The 25,167-nt window shown below is 36.2% G+C and overlaps 1 protein-coding gene across 1 annotated transcript in view; it reads right to left on the reverse strand.

Annotated features, from left to right (window-relative positions):
• Positions 1-2,452: 2,452 nt before the first annotated feature.
• Positions 2,453-25,167, reverse strand: part of RPS6KA5 (ribosomal protein S6 kinase, 90kDa, polypeptide 5) — a 70,463-nt gene continuing 47,748 nt past the window's right edge. Inside the window, exons 8-17 of the mRNA XM_009319524.1 lie at positions 20,095-20,245; positions 18,548-18,709; positions 17,250-17,375; positions 16,392-16,525; positions 13,123-13,216; positions 10,947-11,117; positions 7,385-7,576; positions 6,616-6,775; positions 5,456-5,619; positions 2,453-4,474 (exon numbers count right to left, since the gene is read on the reverse strand). Of these exons, the coding sequence (XP_009317799.1) occupies positions 4,235-4,474; positions 5,456-5,619; positions 6,616-6,775; positions 7,385-7,576; positions 10,947-11,117; positions 13,123-13,216; positions 16,392-16,525; positions 17,250-17,375; positions 18,548-18,709; positions 20,095-20,245 (1,594 nt within the window). The 3' untranslated portion in view covers positions 2,453-4,234. The remainder of the gene's footprint in view (positions 4,475-5,455; positions 5,620-6,615; positions 6,776-7,384; positions 7,577-10,946; positions 11,118-13,122; positions 13,217-16,391; positions 16,526-17,249; positions 17,376-18,547; positions 18,710-20,094; positions 20,246-25,167) is intronic.

Below are 25,167 nucleotides of genomic sequence, written 5' to 3' on the forward strand. Positions count from 1 at the left end.
CAATTCAGTGTCAGTGAATATTACACGCACATGGAGATAGCGAGGGGAGAAATTTACCCCTGAAAACATCTTCCCAGAAGCCTCTCATCTCTGACTTCCCACAACCTTCCTCTTCTGTGGTAGCCCCCTTGTCTGGTCCTCTGAATCTGTGAGAGTCAAGAACTCATTTTTAAGTACAGGTTCTCTTAAACAAAGCATATTATTTTAAATTGAGGCCTAGACGTGCAATACAGCATGTATTGACATACATGCACATAATACATGCACGTATTAAAAATGTAAGACACTTGTGCAACACTTCATCACAACCAATAAACATACATCATCGTTCTGTGAATATTTTTTGCCAAGAATTATTCTGTTCCTGGATGAGCGCTAGGGAACATGGCTGTGCAGGTACCGTTACCTTGTTCAGAAAAGTAGCCATGGTAAAGGGCTGAAAAAAATATGTACATCAGCAATGCCAACTTGAAGCCTCAATCCATTCTGATGCAACACTATTTTTGTTACCCTCCCAAACTGTTTAATAAAGCATTTCAATAAAGTTTTTTTCATAGCAGTAAACAATACATACGCCAAATGCACTGACCCTTCTATTAAGAAACAATAAATATTTCAGCTGCTCTTCCTTACGTAAAAGTGTAGACATTTCACTAAGCCGGAGGAACAGTAAGTCACATTACTTCCTTTGTACTCCTCTAAATCCTTTAGCAGAATTACCTCTTAATTACTAATATTTGTGTTTCTAAAAGTATTACAAAGAAATGCTTTACAGTATATCAAGTACGTTAAAGATTAGATTAATAACCACACTAGTTACTTAAATCTTTACTGATCAAGAAATTTGATTTTTCAAACAAATCTGACCACAATATTGCCGACCGCATTACATTTCTGACAGTAGAGAGATACCATTACTAGACATTAAAGTTGCTTGACGCATAGGAGCACTGTGAAGGAAACATAATCTGAGTATAAACATAATTTACAGTCTAACATCTCTTTACCAAGGCAATATAAAGTATTTAGAGTACTAATGAAGATTGGCTTGTACACTTCAGATTTGAAATAGTGGTATGAGTATGAAAAATTTGGCCCACGGTCTTTATATGACCTGGAGTGCCAGGTTGGGCAACAGATTAAGGTGAGACAGCATCGTTCCGCCAAGAGTAACTAGTCTCCTGCAGGGACATCTGAACAAGAAGTGAACCTCTTGAGCTGCCTAGATTGCAACTCAGTTTTATCAGTGTAAATGGAGATCAGCAGTTGTTTATGTAAAGATGCTAATCTAAAAATTCAGGCAGTTTAGCGTCAAACATACCTCCTCAAGAGCTGTTACCTGGAGGCAGCAGAAAGTCAGAGGTGATAAACATTTCAGCTACCCCAGGTTAACTGGTTCAAAGCAAATGCAAGGCGACACCTAAAAGTACTTACCCCTGCCAAAAAGTACTACCCTGTTTTTAAAATTTTATTTAATAACTACTGTTAGAGCACAAAGAGGACACAGAAATATTCATCTATAAAAGTTGTCTTTGATACAAGTGATGTATTCTAATGATTTTAGTCTCACGACAGTCTCTCAAAACCTGTGTGAAAAAAACCTCTGGCAATACAGCCATTATCTCTAGCATTTAGTACCTTGTGCAAGCATTCTTTTTTCTTGTTTCATCAGTTTGTCAAGCAACAGTTTAAATTTCCCAACAGGGAAACAACTGTACTGTGTTCCTAACTTTATGAAGTTATTTCAACTGGTTCACAATATTCCAAATCCACCTGGTATCCAAACGTTTCTTACACTTAAATGAAATCAAACCAAAAACTGCACTTTTGTTGTCCTCACCCTGAAGACAACAAATCCCAAGAACTCCTCAAAGTGCAAACTTTACAAGCAACCTGTTCTCCAACCCGCCAATTTACTTGTACTGTCTCTGTGTGACAAGTATTAATGGTGGATTGTTTGTTGTATTTACAGCAAGTTTATTGGGGAGAGGAAAAGTATTCTGTTACAAATGAGCCATGTTCACTATTGAGATTACTTCCAAAGAGAGCATTCAGAAAGCAAACCTGAATATATTACATTGACAATTATTTTTCAATATTTTAACATTGGCCACTTAAAATTGGTTGTGTTATTAGCACATATACTGATCTTTAAATATACTACTTCTACATAAAACAGTGCAAATCTCAATATTCACATCAACCTGAAATTAATGCTGCAATTACTGTTGACATTCACATCAAGAAAGTAGTAAACTATTTCACATGAGCAATTCCAAAACCTCAGAATGCCATTATTAATAGTAAAGAAACACAGAACAAACATGTTGGGCTTCAAAGCCTTGTTTTGATACACACAATCCCTGTAAACATGGATGTATTGTATTTGTCAATACTGATATCTGATATAATTCTATAAATAAAACCACTGATATAAACAATTCCTATAACCTTTTTTGCATAGGGTTTGGATGAAGGTTACTTTAAGATAGACCAAGCTGTTAACTAAATCCCCTAGTCAATTAGTCTTCCATCACACAAATTTAGCCATATGATTAACTTTACACAAGGAGTCTCTCTGACTTCAGTGGAAACTTACACATGTAAGCATTTGCAAAACTGGAGTCATCTTTAGCACTTAAGTTACCCCTAGTCATTGAGAATACGAGCAATAAAAGAGCTCTCCATAAATTTATAAAATACGCTGATTTAAAAGTTTATGCTGATGTTTCTGTAAGTCACATTTATGATTCCAAACAGTTATGTACATACTATACTATCACAGTAGGAAATACTTCACTGTAGAACACCACAGTGAACAAGTTGTGAAGCACAGTGTTCAATATAATTTCCCTTTAGTATTCCCAGTGCATAAGTTGTTAACATCTACACTACACAAGGTGCCCAGGTCTAGTATTTGTTATATACAATGTAAAAGCAAGATAGAAAGAGCTTTGCAGTTTAAAGTAAGGAATGAAAACAGTGGGTAATATACAGGGATTCACTCCTGCAAAGTACAGAATTCTCCTTCACAATGATCACGACCACCAAATAAGGTGGATTTCAGGTCATTCAACCCAGTAAAACAGTGCTCAGCACCTTGTAGGAACAGAGATCTGAGTGCACTTTATTATAAAACATCTCCTTTTGATGTTATAAAGTGCAAAAAAGAAAACATATAATCTAATATTTTACAGTCACTATTAAACTGCCATATTTGCACAATGCAAAATTCAAATAACTTGGTATACATTTTGTATGGACCCTAAAATAACAAATGTTGAAACTGGAGTTTCTGCATCTTTAAAAAAATCTTAGTATTTTAAAGTTATTGTGTAAATATAAAAAGAAAATATAAATTATAATTAATTCTTGAAATAGATATTTTAACGTGTGACCATTTTCCAAAGCATTCAGTATGAAATTTTTCTCTTATAGCATTACATTTTAGAATCTGTAAAACATTTTAAAAGTTAGTAACTTCAAAAAGTAGAAATAAAAATTATTGTATCACAGTACTAGACACCTCACCTTATCAGACATCTTTTACCCTAGGTTTTTAAAAAAAATTAAATAAATTAAAAAAAAAATTCTAAGACTTGTATTCCCAGTTGTTTAGAACAAGATACATGGAGTTACTTTTTAAAACATAAGAGTTCCATAACACTTCATTTTGCTCTTAAAATTCAAATAAATGGGACAGAATGTATCCACAAATTTAAAAGGCCTTGAAGTACTATACTGCTTTGGTGCATTGTACCAATAATTCCTTACAGGCATGAAGAATCTAATTCTATGACATTCTTCACAGAGCTGGGTAAAAGCAGAAGATCCAAGAGTTCTATATGTGTTACAGAGCTTTCCTTTCTTTGAACAGTGGGGAAGAAACTGGGAGGAAGATTCTGACATTGAGAAACAGTCTTCCTCCAAGCTGTACCACGAGCAGCATAGCTCCTTACCTTGAGCTTGACTGCACACTAGTAATTTAGCCCTAAGAGCATACAATGTTGGTTGTATAATAGTATTATACCATATCCAGTGATATCAAACTTAATGCTAAAAAGAAATGTATTGAAATACAAAGCTAAAAAGATATGACTGAAATACATTTTTAAAGCAACAGACATATTCCTGTAGCCTGTAAGCCACAGGGAGGGAAGGGCGGGAGAAGACAACATAGGTACTACCAAGTTTATAACCACCTAAATCTTCAAGACAGGATATTCTCTGCTTTTCAGTCAGAGAACTGGAAGATGGTTTCTGGGTTATTGCTGTCTGTAGGGTTTGTTGGCTGCAGTGTCTTTGTAGGTGTAGTTTTACCATGAGAATGAGAGGAAGAAGAATGTGAACTTTCACTGGAGCTGCTACGTGTCTCTGTGCTTGTACTTGTTTTTTTCATTTTCCTTCTCTTTGCAAGAGGTGCCTTGTCAACATTCTGGAGACAAAATCCTTCCCTTTTGTACTTGTTAAAGGCCTGTTTAAAAATAAAAGGTAATTCTAAGCTTTTCAAGAGGTTTAAGACATTTTATGGCTCACAGCTTATTATGAATGTTCATAATGTTATGGTAAGTCATAAGATAAACTGTAATCTCTTGACAGATCCCTACTACTTCTTATTGTAGCTGTAACAATAACTTTACTAGCCTTTACACATATTTAAGAGCCAATACATAACATTAATTGGCATCTTCCCCTCCTTGTTCTTTTTAATTTAGAAGTATTTTTTATTAAGCCTTAAACCTATTTAAGGCTACATTTTCAGAAACTACACTTAGTTAAATTACAGTTTTTCTTTCAGCCCAAATTGTGTTGCATTATTGGGACCTCTCCAAGTAACAATTCCTTTCTTTTTCTCTTCTTGGTAGTTAAGTGTCTACAAGTATTTTAGCATAGATCTGCTCAATTTCAGTTTATTCTCTGTAGAAGGAATCATAAGAATCAACACTATATTTGTATAATACAGTTGCAGTTCAAACATTTTTAGTAAATATACAATGGTAGACAAGCAAGTCCATTAAAAAAAGATATCCATGATATGAAAGACATGAATTAGATATGTTCCAGAAATTTTACCTTGATTTTGTACCATAAGGACAAAAAGTCAGTTACTTAAGTTAAATAGAAAGTTTCTTGTCTTTTTTTATAAAAGTTTGAAGACCTTTTAATAGATTTCTCTAAGAAACAGAATATTTATAATAGCTATTTCATGAATAGCTGTCTCTCAGTCCCCCAAACCCCATTAGTATAAATGTCTTCAAGAAATTTATTCTTGCCTCATCATTCATGTTTTCACTGAACCCAATGATAGATGTTAGGTATGGAGGAAAAAATTGCAGCTATAAGCAATCACTGAATTATAAGGACAAATATGTATTTTTAATTAAGAGAAAACACACAAAAATCTAGATTAACACATTACAAAATTTAGCACAACATAAGATTTCTTAGAACTTACATGAAAAGTGGCCTTGACATATGTATGCACCGCAGCTCCTGAAGAGCCTAAGTTATCAGGAGTCATTAGAGGGTTGGATGACAGCTGGCTGCCATCCTGAAGCCATTCGTTGTATCTCAGGCTGGACATTTTAATTCTTTTGTTTGGATCCACTGTTAGAAGTCCTAATAGAAATATATTACATTATCTTAAATTGTGAGCTGTTTATCTTCTTTTAATAGAAAATGCAATTTTTTAAGAAAATCTCACGCATTGCTTTGATAAATAAGTAATGACAATATCTATCCTAGGTATACCAATATTTATCCTAGATAAGACTCACACAATGTTATACTATCATCCTCTCCAGAAGAATCATCAAATGCAAGAAATTACTATTTAACTGTTTGATAACTCTCATCTCTTCTCACACAAGCTCAGAACTACCAAATGATTTCTTCACTTAAACCTGTCTAGGATGAAGTTCAAGAGAGTAAGCCTCAGATTCTCTGCATGATCCACTGAAGTCTGAATCTGGAGATGCCTACATTTTTGGCAGAAAAATTCCTTACAAGCCTGCTTCTACAGAAATTCAGAACTCCATCTTAATTCTACTAAGACTGGTGTCTCTCTCATGCTGAAAACACAATTAGATGCTCAAAAGCTTAAGGGGAATCAAAGCATGGCAAATGTGAATGAAGCAGCACAGAAATACAGTAGTCTTGGTATGCACATTCAAAAACAGCCCGAGGAAAAAGTGATAGTAATACATTCATTTTCTGCAAAAGCTCAGCTTTTAAAACATTTATCTCATAACCTGGTGTTTTTACAAAAGCAAAAATAATATAAAAGAAAAACTCTGCTTTTAAATAGGTTTTTAAAGAGTGACTTCACTTTTTCTGAAGCTCTTCAGTTACTTCTAACACCAATAACCTTCTATCAGCATCTCACTACATTAGAAAGCTCTCTGCTAGGCATACAACTAATTTGTAAAGCCATTCTGATGTGTCCACCTTTACCCCTAACTTGCATTAGGGGGTCAGCACATAGCTCAAGCTGTGGATACTACTCTGTCAGGTTAGGCACTCTGATGCTGATCACAGCTTCCAGATATTGTGTATTCTCAAAATTTTATCTTTTGAGATAAAAATAAGGTACATGAAATATTTGTGAATACATACCTTGAATTAACTCTTTAGCTTCTGCAGAAACATTTTTCCAAGCTTCTCCTTCAAAGGAAAATTCTCCCTTTTTAATTTTCTTCATAATTTCCAATGCACTGGTACATGTTAAACTTTTGTCTTGAGACTGAAATGGTACCTGTCCTGATAGCATTGTATACTGTCATGAGAACAAAAGTAGTATTAACAAACACAGTATATTTATTGACAACCCTATTACTAATTATGGAGTGCTGTTGTTTCCGTCACCAGTGCTATACAATAAAACTTTGACTAGCATAACTTCAAGGCTATAGAAAATTTAAAATATGCAAGACGTTCTCTGGAGTCCTTGTGAGAAAACATTCATATGTTTCAGGAAACTATAAAACAAAACACAATGGTATGTCTACCCAGTTTATATCTATTGAAATTCATTTTCTGTAAATCAGAATGCAGGCTGATTCCTTCTCTGAATTGAAACTGTAGGAAGATTATATGGATGCCTGTAGAATTTCCTAACAAGAATACCTCTTTTTAAGAACCAGACTGTATCAAGTATTTTCTCCGCTCCCAGAAATGCTGAATTTAATTTACTGCTTAGGAAAAAAAAATCTCCACCCCTGGAAAACATGTGTCTTTGGAACCTATTATCTGTGCAGCAGTATTTTCACCTCACTTAAATTCAGCATCTACGCAATTCAAGTCTGAAACTGTGCCGAGTCTTTTGCATTTTAACAAAAAGTAAATACATACAATAAAGTTACAATTAAAAACCTCTATCACTCACCAAAATGACCCCCAAACTCCATAGATCACAAGATTCATCATAGCCATTATGATTCAAGAGCTCTGGGGCAGCATAATGAAGAGTAAAGCATGGAGTCTTAAGAGGCTGATTATCAGGTGGTTTTAAACGAGCAAAGCCAAAATCAATTATTTTTATTTCTGAATTATCAGTTTCATCTGTAAACAATAAATTCTGAAAAGCAAAGACAAAATCAATACCAGCACTGGTTAGAAAATTGGTTAGAATACTTAATAGTTATTTTTCTTACATTTATTACTACAGAAAACTTCCCATTATCTAGAGAAAAGGGGAACTGGGAGACACTAGGAAAAAAAATGGAGAAATAAAAATAACAGTACTCTGGGATATAAGAAAATGTGATGTGTTTATCTGCAAGTTAGGATAGTTCTGTCTGAGATTATTAATGAAAATGGGTATTTAGCAGAGAACAGTGGGGAAAATAATTGGGGAACAATGACAAGAAAAAAAGCAAAGACATCAACATAAATGGACAACTGCCTTCTTCCTCAAACAAAAGTAAATTTTCTTAAGCTTCCATTTCCTTCTGGCATGTTGCAAATGACAGCTTCCTTGTGTGTGGAACTCTTGTTGCATGTCTTGTCTTCTGACTGAATAGTCTTTGGTCCTCAAGTGGTAACACGCTGAAGCCATATTGCCATGAGCACAGTAATGCAAAAGAATAATTGGAAAGCGAAGGATGGTGGACTAGCAAGTGCACCAATAGCTCAGTAGTTGTACTGTCTGCTGCCTGGCATAGAGCTCAAAGTCAGTATAGGTATGCTTTCTGGAAGAGACCTGGGACCAACGGCATTCAAGCACTGAAGGTCACATTGCAGTCCAATCTCAAACCAATGGCCTACTCCTTTCACCAAGGTAAAGAAATTTTGATAGAGTAGTCCCTGAGAATTCCAGCTTTACAGACTGGAATGTGGCATCTCGGACTTGAAGACAGGCAAGTTGTTATCAGTTCAGAAGATTTAAGATAATCTGTTCTTCTTTTCCCTGAGTATTTATATTTGTCAAGAAAGATACAAGATGAATTGTAAATGATTTCTACTCCCCCCCTGGAACTTCTGAGAGAAGATAGTGCAAAATTTTTGCTGTTGCCTTTGCTGTTTAATCTATGCAATGCTAGAAAAAGTCTCAATATTAGAAATCCTATAGCCCTATGTAATTTTGTAATACAAAAGGTGAATGACTCAAAGTAATGAATTTCAAACTCATTAGAATGGAAAAAAAGATTGCTAGACCGCAAGCAGATCAATGAGGAGAACCTGAGAGCATTCATTATAGATAAAAGAGAACAGCTGCTACAAAACAGTATTTTTGCATTCTGTACTGCTGTTATAGCTTAATGCACAATCAGAAAAGTCAGTTTTTCATATGAAAATGTTGTGCAAAATGGATCTGAAGGAAGCCTAATTTCAGCAAAAATATTAATATAATGTATAATGAGAATAGGTGATTAATACAATCATCTTTTTTCTATGGTGATGTTATATAGCCAACAAGTAAATAAAGAACTGCAGTAACATTATTTTAAAAAGACCTCCTTTCTTAAAACAAAAATGAAATTGGCTATGTTACAGAAAGAAAGGTACAGTCCATACATCCTCAGTTGGGTTCAGACTACTTTGTTGATTAGGTAAATAAAGTGTGTTTCATAAAAACCCACACTTAAAGCTATATTTCACATATATTTTAAGGATATATATAAAAGCAACATTATCTCTGCCTTGGTATGTTTTTTCTAATATCTTTAGAACCCAGTTTACAGATTAATGACCACTTCACAGGAACAGTCCTCCAATCCTCTACGGAGAGGCTCCAATTGGTCACATATGCTACATGAATTCTTTATTTCTGTGAATTCTCTATTTTCTATGCAGTACTTTTCCTCTATTTTGCAGAGCAATATATGTGATCTAATTACTATCGCTTAAACAGAAGAGTCTTCCACTCCATGCAATTAAAAAGAGCCTCATCCTTAGTAATATGTAACCAGCCATGTTTTTTAAAATTGACATCTAATGTGATACTGATAAGTCTAAGTTGAACATCAAACAAATCTGACTGGAATTGTTAGAAAAGCAACAGAATTTCCTATATATCTTTTTACAGAAAGGTGCACTAACCACATCTATATTGGGAAGCCTGCATATCCCATCCTAAGTTCATGTCTGAACCTAAAATAGTAACTTTCAAAACAACAAGCAGGAAGGAGACAGGCTGGTTAAGTCCAATTTTGTGGAGGCAATGCATACTGCAAGCTGTTTGCTAACCCTTCATTACTTGGACTTCCCAGACTTCTGTTCTTGAACATCATGTAGAATTAAAGACTTCCTAATTTACCATGCAGCTGAAGCTCTGCTTTACAGAATCTGGCCTTTATATTCAAGACTGTAATAGGACTAAAATGATGAGAATAGGAAGAGAGAAGGGATTTCTGGGTTTTGTCCTTTTAATAATGACTTGTTTCAAAAGCTGTTTTCTTTCCTTGATGTCAGCAGAGAAACTTTTTCTGAGAGTCATATTTTCAACTGACACATTAGAATTTCACAATAGCCCTTCTTTATTTAGTACAGAGACTTTTTCAAACATATTTTGGACCGATTTTCAAAAACAGTTTCATACCAACACCTAGCAGACTTCTTTACCTGTTGAATTAGAATTACTATAAAAGAAGTAAGTTTGTAATATACCGAAGGTGTGTTACAAAAGGATGAAACATCGGTAGGAGTGGTGGATTATTTTAAACTCCAGATACAAAAGGAGTAGCTATTTCCTGAGGTACGACAACTGTAATCACTAATACAATGTAACATCCTTACTGGATGAACTAACATCAATCTACACTATTCTTGGGCTAAAGAAAACTAACATATCCAGGTCCACTGTCAGCAAAGAAAAAGGAGCAAATATTGGCTCCAGGAAGCAGAACAAAGCCAGTAGTCAACCTTACCATAGTAAACTGAATTGTCTGGAAGGCAAGATGTTGCTGCACAATACCAGAACAAGTAATTATTGAAAAATATGTATTAAATAATTGTTTCTTTTGGGAAACTAAACTTACTGAACTCAAATCACACATCTTTATTAGTCAGCTGTGTTAGTTTATGGTTCATTTTGTGTTTAACTAGGACAGAAGACAGTACAAGGGTGTCACAGCTACCTCCAAAAGAAGCCCTACCAAGGGAATTAAGATCAAACAAAAGGTGGAAGTGTACAGGCAAATAGCTAGTTCACCTAGCTCTGCTTGTGAACTGTTTCATACAATAAATATATACTTACCACTAGTAAAAACTGTCTCCAAATAGGCAAAGAATGTTTTTGAACAAGTTAGACTGTAAGTTGCTTACAAATTTAAAAATGTTTCCTAACAGTTACTTTTACCTATGAACAGAAAAATATCTACAGAATTTGCTAAAAGTGAGACATTTTATTAAAAATATAGAAGTAGAAAAAGCTTGAGGAACAGAAATATGTCACATTCCAGATATTTAATAACAATGTCTAAACATACATAAGCAAGTCACTATACCTCAGGTTTCAGATCTCTATGGACTACTCCTACGTCGTGCATATGGCTCACCGCTGACACAAGTCTGCGCATAATATGACTGGCTTCAGTCTCACTGAAATGTTTCTTTTTCTGAATACGTTCAAGCAATTCTCCTCCCTTCAGCAATTCCATTACTAGAAATGTGTGAAGCTGAAACAATAAAGAAAAATATGGGATGTTAGAAACTCAACATTACAAACCAACATTCATTCAGGAGCTAGGTGCTATTCCGATAGTTTCTCAAATTTTGAAGAAATAAAACTGCTGCTCATAGCAATTCGGAAGGCCAATAAGAGGCACCAAATCGCATCTCAGATGACATTTTTCCCCCATCAAGCTCAGTGAGATGGAAGAATGTTGATGTCTTCCCCATGTCCACCCATGTTTATTTACAAAAATGCCATGCCGCCAGGTAAACGGGTAAGTGTGTAGGGAGACAAAATGCCTTTCTTTAGGCTAACAAATAAAGCTGGAAAAAGCTAGACTTTTACTGTTTAAGCTTGTTGTGATGTCGGGATACACTTCTATTAATATGCATAAGGAGTTAGGCATTTAATGTTACCAAATCCTTTAAAAGCACCCTGAAACTTTACTGTGAAATCAAAGATAAAATCAGAAGAAATTCTGGATAATCCCCTACGAAGTAGTAGCCAAAGCTACTCATTCATTAGAATCACAACAGACATCTTCCCAAACATTACATAGTATTTTTTAATTAAAAACATAATGGTTGTTTAGATGGTTTTTCTTTTCAAGACAATAAGCAGTGACTTCCTTGATTATAAGACAACATTAGCACACAATCAACTGCAATTCAAATGTCTTGCCATTAAACAGTAGACTTCTCAGGACAGGAAAGTGAAGTTAGCATTGTCAAAAGGCAATGGATGTAGGCATGTGATGGCTTCTAGCATTTCTTTCCCCTGAATGACAGTAACAAAAGTAATATTTGCAAGCAAATAAAGAGTTCTGGGAGGAGGTCAAAAATGAAATTCAAATGATCAGACGGATATTAGAGCACGTTAAAAATTGGAACTTTTTTTTTAAGACAAACCACAGAAATATCAAAACTAGAAAATTTTGATCAATTCTGGTCTTCAGAATATTGTGCGTGAGTAATCTAGAAGGTAACACCTGGGAGCTACAAGGAGCAACTAATGATTTGGCTGGTTGAGAGTAGCCTATTCAGTTGCAGAGCAATCTGAAGAACATTTTTTTTTTTTTAGGTATTCCTGAGTATAGTCATTTTACTATGTAAATGTAAATTGTAAATGTAAATGACTGTAGTCATTTCTACACACATGTATTCATACTGTACATAAATGCAAAAAAGGCTTCTTTATCATTAAAGCTTACAGTACAGATTTTTCATCCTCTCAGCTCATTTTAGAAGTGCTCCACTCTCCTGGACCTTGTATAAATAGCATAATGGGGATAGACTGGGGTACGTGGGGAGGCAAGAGAGCCCCTGTTCTGTTACAAAATCATAGACTAGAAACAGATAGTTTAGGTTGGAAGAGACCTCTGCAGGACATCTGGTCCAAACCCCTAGCTCAAACCAGGGCCAACCTCCAAGTTAGATCAAATTATGGCTTATTATGCGCTATGGAACTTGCATTACACTAAGGAAAAAGACAACTAAGGTCCCTAAATAAACCCTAAACTGATCTCAATATATTTTCAAATAGAAGCTCTACTTTCACATTTGGTAATTTAGCAAGCTACTTGGTTATCTCCATTAAGTTACTAATATGTAAGAAAAAAACGCTAGATGTGTAATCTTCATATGCAAGACTTCCAAATTATTTCACAAATATTATTTTAAGATTCATGACAACCCTGAGGGAAGGTACCTCAGTTTCATAGATATGGAAACTGGGCCATGAATATATTGTATGATGATTAACAAAGCAGACCAAGGACAGAACCAGAAACAGAATCCAGGACTCTAATTCTTCCAAATACTTTTTTGATTTGCTATAGTAACTGCAGGTTCCCTTGAATGCAGAACTTCTTTCATCTTCTATACTGACTAGACAAAAGCCTTAAGAAAAAAGTTGCCTCTGCAGTAACAGTATGCTTAACTCCTAAAAGGTCTTGGGAAAAGACATGGCAATGTGTTTGGCAAGTGCTGATTATAGTTTCTTCAAAATACCTGGTCATGATAAACTTCATGTAACTTCACTACATTCGGGTGTCCTTCGCAGAGTTTCAGAGCTGTTATTTCTCTCTGGGTGTTGGCTTCCATTCTGAAAAAATTAGGCAGTCATTTTGTACCAATTTTACTGATCAAATTGCACATTCAAAGTGTTACACCTATTTTTTTTTAATTGCTTGCAATCCAGATTTTAATATTACAACCGCTTGAACACAATTAAAAGCATATTCAAAGTAAGTTGAGCAAAACTCTCCACGTAACCCTGCAAGTTAGGACATTAAAAAAACCACACCCAAATCAAACAATGTTTCTGATGCAACTGCAACTTGCTACAGCAAAAGCTGAAGTGATATTATAGAATAGTTTCTATCTAAAACAAACCTTTCCTCTAGTCCAGGGCAATTTGACTTCACCTCTGTTCCTACAAGTATGTTAGTTCAGCTTTATATTGAAGATCCAAATTATTGGCCCAGTCCTTTTCCATTCTTATAGGAGGCAAGTACTTCCAAAGCTGTATAGAAACTATGAGATCCTACTAGAAAAAAGAGCAACATCATCTAGATATGAACTGTGTTATACAAATGAACCCCTGAACAGGCCATTGTAAAAATCTGAAGTGGAAGAGGTAAGAAGATACTAGCTCCAGAGCAAAAATCATCGCACAAATTCTCTTTCAAGTACTGAAATCCATAGCCAAAAAAGCGAACACAGTGAACATTATAAAAACTATGTGAACGGCTACAGAGCAGAACATTTTATTTTCCACTAAATATGTATGTTGATTTGTTTTGGGCAAATAATGCCTGAAAGTTTTTGCCAAAACTCTCTCCAAGAAAGGCTAATCCTGTACTGACTTAGAGAATGGCCTTATGATAACAACACAGACAGAATCTCTCTCGCCACACGTGTTCTTGAGTTTTGGTTGCCTTTTTTTTTCTTCATTAGGAACTGTGATGAGAATTTTGTGCAGGAGAATTCTGTTTTCCTGCAGGCTTCATATAATCAACAAGTAAACTAAGCTGTTCCACCTGCATCACTGCTGATGATGTTTAAACTGGAAGTTACTTCAGGTCCTTAAGAAATTAAAAAAAAACTGCCTCAGATAGTCTTTCCTCCCTAAACTACTATCAGGAGAAGGTGGACCTAGGAAACAGATGAAAAAGGTTCAGTATCATGAACTTAAACCTTTGAAATTTGTGCGTGGACTTTTCTGAGTATTTCCCCTCTATAAATAGTTACCATCTCAGATTTTAAACAGAAAATATCATGAAAAAACAAATGGGAAGCTCTAAAACAGTAACTCAAGCAAGTTTACAAGACTCCCGTGTTTCATTGGCCTTCAGACACACAGATAAACCTCAAATTGTTGGATGGAGGCAGGTCCAGCACTACTAACAAAGCAACACCACAGAGGAACTCTTGATCTGAGCTTTCACCTCATGTATCATGAAAAGGTTTGCCTAGGTGAAGGATTAATTTTTTTCGCACCTTTGATGGGTAGGAGTGAAAGACCATCTGACTTTGAGGCAAAGAAGTTACTAGAAACCTATTATACTTTTCCTTTTAGCAAGAGTTATAGTGTGGTCCTCGGAGCAATATTATTTACAGTTTAACAGTTTCTTATTCAGGGCTGGTTTGTGTCCAGCCATTCAGAGTGTGGGTTTATTGCTACCCCTAAATACTACACAAACATGCTCTGAGTCTGCTCACAGCCTGCAATCCTCAAAAAAAAAAAAGTCTCTGTATACAGACCACTTCTTACCTTCATTTAGCCTGGTCCACAAGGATGAAAGAGAAAGAGCAAACGAACCTGTGAGTAATATCGTTTAGGGACATAATTTCTAAAAGTTTATTTCTATGGGAAAAGTCAATACTAGTTTGCTCACTGTTATCCAGAAACAAAAAATCCATTAGCTTAAGATGAGATGGGAGTACTGATCTGCAGCTCTGCATGCACCACAGGAAAAAGTTTTGAATGTAGATACAAGGCAGAAATTTCCAGCTTAAAATACCCTATGTAGGTGTCTACTTGCATACTACTTGTCTAAGGTCTCATTATAATGAGTGAAATCCTAGTTCATGAATATTACAGGGTGAACTAGTTCACCGTAAAATACATACTTAGAGAGTAGGATTCAGTGGCCTAAGCATAGGAAAGCCTGGAAGACATCTACATAAAGGTAGTAGTCACAAGACTGATGGGAATTGGAGAACAGAGAGGACACCAACAGATGCTAAAATGGCACTACGTAGATGCCTATGTTTAAGTTACTGAATCCCACTGCGAGTGCCTGGTCATTCGAGTGTCTCTGTAGGCTCCACTAACAGTTTTGAGTAGGCCTCCATTAATCGTAGCAGACCTCAGAAAACTGACTCAGACACCTATATTTAGGTGTCTTATTCTTGAACTTATCCTATCCAAAAAGCATGTGATGAAACACTTAAGTCTGGTGGACAGTTACTTCTAGAGTCTAGAAAAACAGAGGTACAGCCAAATGTCTTGGAGAAGAGATCACTGTGAACTATCATTCTGATAGAACATTTATACTTTCCTTTTCCTTTCCTGCCAGCATTCTAAAACACGCTAGGGACATATTTACTAATGAACACTGCAAAATGAACTAAAAACCCATCCACCCCTCAAAGAATCCCTTATCTTCATTTTTCTCTGGGCAGAAACTGCCAGAGGTATCTATTCTGGAAGAGGACCAGATGGTCCCCACGTACAAAGCAAGTCAGCTGCCTCCATTGTGGTGTTCTCTTCAGAACATCCAGGAAACAAGATGCAACGTACAACTCCATAGTCTAATTCCATTTTACCACACACACTTAATTAGATCTGAGGCAACCCACACTACAGATCCTTCTTAAAAGCAACGTCCTAGCTAATCACCTGGGCTGCTTAGGAGAGGGAGCTGGCATAAGCCTACATTCAGTTCACTTAAGTCTAAAGATAGGAGGGCCTTATACCTGACTCTGGTTAGCAGCAAAATTAGGGGGAATTAGGGTAGAATACAACTAGGAACCAGAAAAGTACTCTTTAGGTTTCTTCTTGTGTCCTCCCCAACAAGAACAACATTTTGTTTCAAAAGACTCCCAGAATCTTTTAAAGGTCATAAGGTTACTATAAGTTTCTGTAGACTCTTCAAATAGGAAATTATTTTAAAGTTATTTTTCCACTTCCAAAAATGTAGCGAACATTATTCTAATCCATGGGTGACAGTAAGCAAAGAAAATATTTTTATTGTCTTATAGAATATTTATACCTTTTGCTAATTATTTTTACTGCATACTCTTGGCTAGTTTTCTTGTGTAAGCACTTTCGACAAATGGAAAAACTTCCTTCTCCCAATGGTTTCTCTTTCAGATCCAGTTCATAATGATGATAAAATGGAGAGTCCTGTTAGGAAACTGTCTGTATTTAGTTCTGCAGAATACTTTTAGTATACACAGTCAAAGACAAAGAGTAAAGTTTCGTGAGAATCTTTCATCTACATTTAAAATTGCAAAAGAGCTCTCTTTCTGATAAAATATAATCTTAACTTCTATTTAATAATATGCATAGACTTTATTCTAACAATCAAAGAGTAAATCTTATGTTACATTAAACAATCACTAAATAAATCATTACTACTACAATAGCTTAAGATACAAAATATTCAGACAAACAGGATCAAAGATGGCTGTACATACATTTATCCACAAAACTATGTGCTCATTCGAAGACATCACAATAGCATGTGTTCTTATAAGGCTTCACACAACTATACATACTTTTGGGCAAATATATCACAGAAGGAATTCTGATATACTAAAGTAGCTTCAAAAATATCTACAATGATTGGCTGAATAAGAACTATCAGGAGTCAAATTACTATTAGTACTATACTTCAGTCTTCTGGAAAACTAGACAATCATCTCATTTTTCAGATTAAACTTCAACCACTTCTTAACAGTACCACATGCACATTATATGCTTGGATCATCTGAGGAGCCATTACAGAGAACAGATAAATGAATAATCACTGCTTTGTAATCTGTAGTCCAGCTTGTGATTGCTGCTTTGAAAGTTATATGCAGTTCCAAATTAACCAAATTAATTCAGCTCTTGATATTATTATTACCTTCATCATAGCACTTCTGGCAATAGTTGTAGTTCCAGGCCGCTCATCCCCCATATAAAACTGAAGAGGATCTACTGTAGCTGCATTGCGTTTAAACAAAATAGAAGGTGCAACGAAAGAATATCCCTATGAAATTAAGACATCAGAAAAGGGCATGGCTTGAAATTGTTGCACACAAACTATCATACCGCATACAAAACATCAGAAGTTTCAGAAGAATTTTTCAAGGAAATCAGAATTTTCATAACATAATACAGAAACTGTACCTGGCTCATTGATGGATAGATATTACTCTGTTCAATGCGAACAGGTATCTTCCTGGAATTAGTTATATGATACTCCACAGTTACAGATAAAACGATGATAACAATACAAAAATTCTGGTAAATAATGCTAAAAATCTGGCTCAGCTTCAATTGTTTTGCAATAGTGATAAAGGCTTATACTTCAAACTGGCTAGCTTCCCAGAACACCTTTAAGTTAAGGCATGAAATAGTTTTTGTGTTGTGATGTAAGCATCAAACCATTTTAAATGGCAAAACAAAATAAACTTTGTATTAATGATGTGCCCAGTTTGGGTATCATAACAAGAACAGCTGTGACTACCACTGCAGGATGAATCAGATTGTATTATGACATGCATAAATTGCTTGCTACAGTCACTACAAATCTAAACTTCCAAAATATGATGCTGCATTCCTGTACATTAAGCTGCTTAAAAACAGCCAATAAAAAAACAACAAAGCACAAGGAGGGGGAGGAGACAAAGCAGTCTGAACTGCTGTTCACCACTGCAGCTTTGGTACCAAGTTCAAGGCTGCACATTTGACATCCAGACTGTGCAGTCCAAGAAGAGATCATTCTTTAATAGCATAGAGGAGATGGTAAGGAAAGCTTTGTTATTGGTCTGTATATAGTAGTCTAACAATTAGAGCACTCCTAAAGGATGTGGAAGACCTACATTCAACTGCGCAGTTAACTCCCACTTCCCAAAGGAATACCTCAACTAGAGCATAATGCGAACATGGGCAAACTGCATTGCTGTTGTCAAAGCTGGTAGCCCAGGCTGATGGAGTCAAGATGACAAGACTCATAAGGTATGAAGAATCAATAAAGGACAGACTGACTTTAGTCCAGCAGGCAGGACATTCAGCTGGGAATGGAGACACATGGAATTTTATGTTTGCAGTAGGACTATTTCCACCTTTCTCATTTTGCAATTGCTGAACAAACTAGTTATACACGTGGAATTGTTCAATAAATGATTTTTTTTAAATTAATGTGAATTCTTAAAATACCTGAAATATTCTTTCTGAAGTCTGAGGGGTTGCTGCAGGAGAATATGTCGGATCCATTTCTGTAAACTCTTCTGCAAAATTACTGACATCCAACTCATCTCTGATTACCGGTTTAAATGGAGCTGATACTTTTTTGGCAGCTAAATCATCCCAATTCATATTCTAAACCAAAACCAGGAAAATAAGTTTGAATCAAATGAAAATTTAACAGAAGCAGATATTGGAAAGACAGACTTGCCCAGAAACAAACAGTCCTAACTCCATTTGCTATTTTCCACAGGCAGATGAAAAGCATTCCAATTATGCCCTACTAATTTGCTTAGGTGAAGGCAAGAAGTATCATACTTATTTGCAAGTACACAGAATCCAGTTTAAAAAAAATCAACACAAAGAAATTTAACAGTGGAGATAAGCCAAACAATTAGTGTGACAGCCCTTAAATTTCTTCCTCTATTTCAGGGAAAACAACATTTCTATTTTTGTAAGCCATAGTGCATGCATGCAGTATCTTCAACTTTTCATTGCTGATTTCTATGCTCAATTACTAATCCCAGCTTCCAGAGCCCTGAGAGCATAACGCCTCTGGATTCTTACTTAAATGCTTGGCTAGAAGTAGGAAGCATAGACATGGTAGTTATGAGAAAATGGCCCTATTACTGTAAAAGAGTGGAACTGAAATGAAGTCAAGATTAGAAAATAGCGTATGAGGAAAAAATGTATCTTCCAAAACAAACACTGAATAAAGGAAGTTTAACTCTACTTTGTCAGACTCTCTTATAAGAGGAAGGAAATACAGAGGGGATGAGAAGAAATCCAGATGTTAAAAAGCCAAGATATTGCCCATGCTGAATGTTATGATAATTACATTGAAAATATTTATTTGAAAGGTTTAATTTATACTACCAACTTTAAATACTCCAAAATTTATACTAATTAAAAATATATTTAACTTCAGAAGCACCGGAAATACATAGTTTTTTCGAAGAAAGCACAGAAACAATTTTAACCACAATGGATGGAACAGTACAGATGTTGTATGCAAATCCAGTCTTCGTCATTGTTTGAAACCAAATGTTAATAGACTGAAATCTGAACAGAATTAAAATCTACTGAACAAGACTAAAGATTTAATTAGGCAAAGGAAAACACAGAAGAGGCATTTATCACTAATGGTGAATTTTATCAATATTCAAATTTTACTAATAATGTTAGTGGCAAACTTTCTTTTAAAAAACCAACACACAACATATAATTTAAGCGTTTTCCATTAAACCCTCTGGTTTAAGTAGTGTGTCTTTTGGCTGCTTCAAGTAACTGTTAGAAACAGACAGAATATATTAAAATCTACCATGCCCTTCTTGTAGTATGCACAATATCCGTATACATAACCACATGGATATTCTTACTAACTTCCACGCAATTGTTCATGCAATTAACACACCTCTAAGCTATTCTGTTAACAAAACAACAAAATTTCTTTAGACTTGGATTTCAAGGGCACTAACATAGGGTAAGTGGTATCTGGAGAGTTTTGTTGTTTGTTTTACCTGGAAAAAGGGATGCTGTTTGATTTCATCAGCATCAGTGGGACCACAACCTAGCCTCTTCTTGGGGTCTTTCATCAAGAGACGCTGAATTATATCCTTAGACAGTGCACTCATTTCTTGTGGATAAGGTGGCTCACTTTTTAATATTCTCCTATAAAACAAAAAAAATAACAATTATTTGGTAATTACTTAACATGTAGAGTGTTATATCAAAAAGTTACCACACTAATAGTAGTGTTTAACATTTCACTTAAACTTCTATTGTACCGAAAGACAGGAGGATGACAAATGGTAAACCAACGTTTTTTTTAATAAAGAAAGGTTTGAGGAAATGCAGACATGAAACGACATCTGTAGGAGATAAATTATGTAACTTAATCCACAAAAGAAAAACAATCCTCATTTCATACATACTGAGCTTACTATTCAAAAGAAATCTCATAGCTACAACAGATAGCTCCACAAACACATCAACCTGATGCCTAACAGCAGTCAAAAAACCAAAAACAACTCCAATGTTAAAAACTATTAGAAAATAAAGAGGAAAAAACCCACACTTGGGCCATTTGAGGTTTGCCTGCACCTTGTATATTGCGTGCAGTGCTCATGCCCTACTCTCAAAAGGAGGCACTATAACTGGAAAAGTTTTAGAGAAGAGTAACAAGATTAACCAGAAATACAGAATGTGTTTCATATGAAGAGCTACAAAAAAGGCTAGGATTATCCAGCTTAGGGAAAAGGGGACTTAAGGGGACTGGGCATAGTGTTCCCCTCAAAATGACAAACGGTAAAGAGAAAGTGGATAAGGACCTCACTGTCTCTTTCAATACAAGAACTAGGAGCCATCAAATAAAGCTAGTTGAAGTTCAAAATCTTGGAAGCCTAAGTAGAATCACATTTCAATACCTGTCTTTTATACGTGTAGCTCCCACAGTTTTATATAAAGAAAAAGGCAAGTTTTCCTTCAGTTACTCCAAATGTAGATATTGAAGCTAAGGACTCTGAAGGAAAATTGAGAATGCATACACAGACAACACATACCAAAGACATGTCAACAGGTTTAAAAAGAGACACACGCAAAACCCTTTAGCATACAGAATCACAGAATGGTTGAGGTTGAAAGGGACCTCTGGAGGTCATTTGGTCCAAGCCCCCTGCTCAAACATAGTCACCTAGAGCCAGTTGCCCACGACCACGTCCAGAAGCCTTTTGAATATCTCCAAGGAGGGAGACTCCACCACCTCCGTGGGCAGCCTGTGCCAGTCACCCCCACAGTAAAAAAGTGTTTCCTGATGTTCAGAGGGAACCTCCTGTGTTTCAGTTTGCGCCTGTTACCTCTGGTCCTGTCACTGGGCATCACTGAAAAGAGGCTGGCTCCCTCTTCTTTGCACCCTCCCTTTAGGCATTTATATACATTGATGAGATCCCCCTTAGCCTTCCCTTCTCCAGGTGAAACAGTGCCAGCTCTGTCAGCATTTCCTCATATGCTTCGGTACCTTAATCTCCTTAGTGGCCCTTCCTTGGGTTCTCTCCAGTATGTCCATGTCTCTCTTGTACTGGGGAGACCAGAACTGGACCCAGTATTCCAGGTGTGGCCTCACCATTGCTGAGTAGAAAGGAAGGATCACCTGCCTCAACCTGCTGATACTTTGTCTAATGCAGCCCAGGATACCATTTGCTGCCTTTGCCACAAGGGCACATTGCTGGCTCATGTTCAATTTGGTGTCTATATATCTATATGCATACTCTCACTGTGCTGACTTCCAGAAGCACGATACATAGCAGAAGGTCTTACAGTGCCTCCACTAAACACAGACTGAAAGATTTTGAAGCTATAAGAGGCTGTGAGGCTGAAATTATATGAGGTTGTGGCAGCACTAAAATCTCAATTGTTATATGTCTCTGATAGTGCTTAAGTTGATCACTGCAGGACATTTCTAAATTTTGTTTAAAGTTACTGCACAACATATCCTTAGAGTCAGCTATCCCATGGGAAATTTTTTATCTTGAAATACGTAACTTCTTGGATTACTCCAAAAATAGATGCAAACAGATTGTTTCCTAAATAATCTTGTCCCACCAATGTGGAAGGACAAAAACAAGTTCAATATGCACATATCCCAGGGGTTGTTTCTACTGATGTAGTATCCAATTTCAAGCAAACAAAAAGACAAAGGAAGCTAATCTCTTGGTTTAAGTAACACTGAAATGAGTTAGGAAAATACAGTCTGAGTTTTAAGATGGATTGTTTCTTTAAATGAGGTAAGGATGATCTGCCAATAAGGGTCTAAATCACAGCCACTCTGCTAGCAGAAGTAACAGCAACCATAAGCCTTGTCTTCAACTTCTGGACACACTTCCCTTTACAGAAAAGGAGAAGAAAGCACAATATTTCCAAATGATTTCTTAATTAGGGATGTTAATACCAAATTCAAACATCACTAAAGAAGAGGATTCTTTCACTGTAGGACTGGTGGAGAAGTAAAGATTCAGCCTCTTCAGAAATCATCCAGTTTCAGAAAGGGGAAGCAGGTAAGGAAGTAAGAAGACCTTCCTATTATAAGACAGGAGACAGAACATCTTAATAGCAAAATTACTTGATTTACAGGAGGGCCAACAAAATCTACAATGACTTCTTAGCTTGAAAATCACTTCAGTTAGAGGAGTCCAAGGAAATGTATTTATCAACCTTTCTGATGAGAGAATCAGAAAGGTATATAACAAAGATCCTGGAAAGAGACAAGTTCTCTTTGTGCTCTCAGAAGGGGAGTGGGGTTTGGCAGGGGGGAACCTAAGTCAGTATTTTATTTTAATTGCTTTCTAAAGCAATGGGATTGTGAATCTGGGATGTCCTTAGAATCTAAAAGAGAAATTCTAGAGCATTTTCCCATCTGAAAAATGTCAGAGACTACAGATGGCCAAGTCAGATAAAAATCTGAAAATGTCTCTGAAAAAAGATGCTGAATTGGGATGATTGGTAACATGGGTAACAAAGAGAATAAATTAGTACAATTTCTCTGTGCAGCCTCAGAAGATCAGTCTCTGTAATAGCGATGCTGATAAGTGCTAGCAATAAGATTATTGCCCATGTCTCAGGCTTCTGATGCAAATACAAACATTCACATAAGAAAAAGAGAGTGAATCAAATATAAGCAGTGGAAAGGCTTTTATAGAACCCTGCACTGCAAAGTTACCAGAAAATTCTTAGCCAAAAGAAGTACTTCCACAGTAACAACACTAGTAAGTCTCATCCTTCTAATTGCAAATTTCCAGTGACATATTGCATGTCTTCGGTCAGCCTGCGAACTGCAATTGATCGTGCCATTGGTGTGGTAACTGAGCAGAGAGTCCCAGCTGAAGCTGAGACAGTTTATAAACTAACTTTTCGTATTACCTGACATTCTGCTCTTTGGGTAGAAACCACTCCTTAAATTCTTGGGGGAAGGAATCCGCTATAAAGATTAGATCTGTCAAAACAATTAGCATACATATTTTGCCAATAATAGTTTGGTATAACACTGTATTTTACCTAATGGAAAACTTCTGTGGCAACAGCATCAGTAATTCCTGCCTTTTGCCAAGATTACTGTTTTAAATTATTTCTTTTAATAGGCAGAATTAACAATGAAGTGGTATTTAGCTATGTGAAAAGCAAGCTATGATTATATTGAGGGATATCTTCTATCTGTTGACGCTCCTAGAGCCCACTGCAGAGAAGGCAGCATTTTACCATGCTGTACAAGCGGACTCCATGTAAGCTGCATTTATACATGCCAGTGGCATTCGTTCAGAAATACTTTTGAGGTTGACTGATACTATAAAATATTCATGATGCTCTGGACTGGTTCACAGAAGCACGCTACAGAAGTAGTGAAGAATGAAGGTAGTTTCTTTAGAAGTTCCAGGAACTACTTGCAATTATCATGGAATTGAAGTATGTGAAGCTGTACACACATCAGTTAGGATGGAAAGCAAGCTGCCAGAAAAGAAAGACCATATGGAATCAACATGTGAGAGAGCAGAAATTGGTGAAGACTAATCAAGTAGCTTGATCAAGTAAAGAGAAGGATAAGTCACTCAAGGCTGTAACAGTAGCCCATAAAGTGTTCAGTGGAAGGAAGCTGCGTGTGTCAAAGTCCTTCCCGGGATGTCTGTGCTTCTGAAAAGAAGCTACAGCCTTTAGCATCAACCTTCCTTTCCTTTTCTGAATCACCTCCATCCTCTTGTACATTTCATGTTTATCTGGTCCAATAACAGTGACAGAAGTAAGCAGGAAGTATTAAGTGGTAGCTGTGGTCAAAGATGCTGAAGGACTACTCTGCCGTATTTTCTGCTTCTCCTAGCCTAGTACAACGCCTCTGAGCTGGGATGAGCTGAGATTGCCCCTGCTGATGAAAGCACTCTGGCTGTACTGAAAACACTTTGAGAGAAACTATCCCTTGCGTAAGTCAAGAAGGTTATCACTTTGAAATCCTGGATCGTTTCCATCTTACCCTTCTCTATGGCAGACTATGCAGAGCTAGGAGCTAACCCCACTGGGTATTGTTTTTCAGGAACTTAAGCTCTGATGAGCTTCTCCCATAAATACTACAGACCAAGAGCATACATGATAATGCAAAGGACATGCTAAGAATGATAAGGAGGAGAAGGAGATGCTTAATCTTCAGTGAGTGGATGATACAGTAGCGAAATGACACCTTGACCTTTAGATGCTCCTCCTCTTTATCAGTATCTTCAGAGCCACTCCTGTGTAACAGGTGCAGGCTGCTGAGGCTGACAAATCAGCCAAAGAACTCACTGATTTTTTATGAAAAATTCATAGAGTTGCCACCACTGATCTATGCTAGCTTGTAGTTTAAAAGTTATAGACTGACCACAGGTTTCTTATCTGTTCTTTACCAAAGCAGTAGAGATGGGATACGTGTTTGCTAGCTGAATAAAACATCCTTCCACAGAAGGCATAGTATTTAAAACCAACCAGAAATGCAAAAAACATGTGCCAAAGGCTTATACTACGATGTCAGTCTAAAGAGAATTTGAAGAGGATTCTGACCTCGTTCATTCCAGGGTGAT

Source organism: Pygoscelis adeliae, unplaced genomic scaffold (assembly GCF_000699105.1).
Source record: "Pygoscelis adeliae isolate BGI_AS28 unplaced genomic scaffold, ASM69910v1 Scaffold71, whole genome shotgun sequence".
Classification (NCBI taxonomy): Eukaryota; Metazoa; Chordata; class Aves; order Sphenisciformes; family Spheniscidae; genus Pygoscelis; species Pygoscelis adeliae.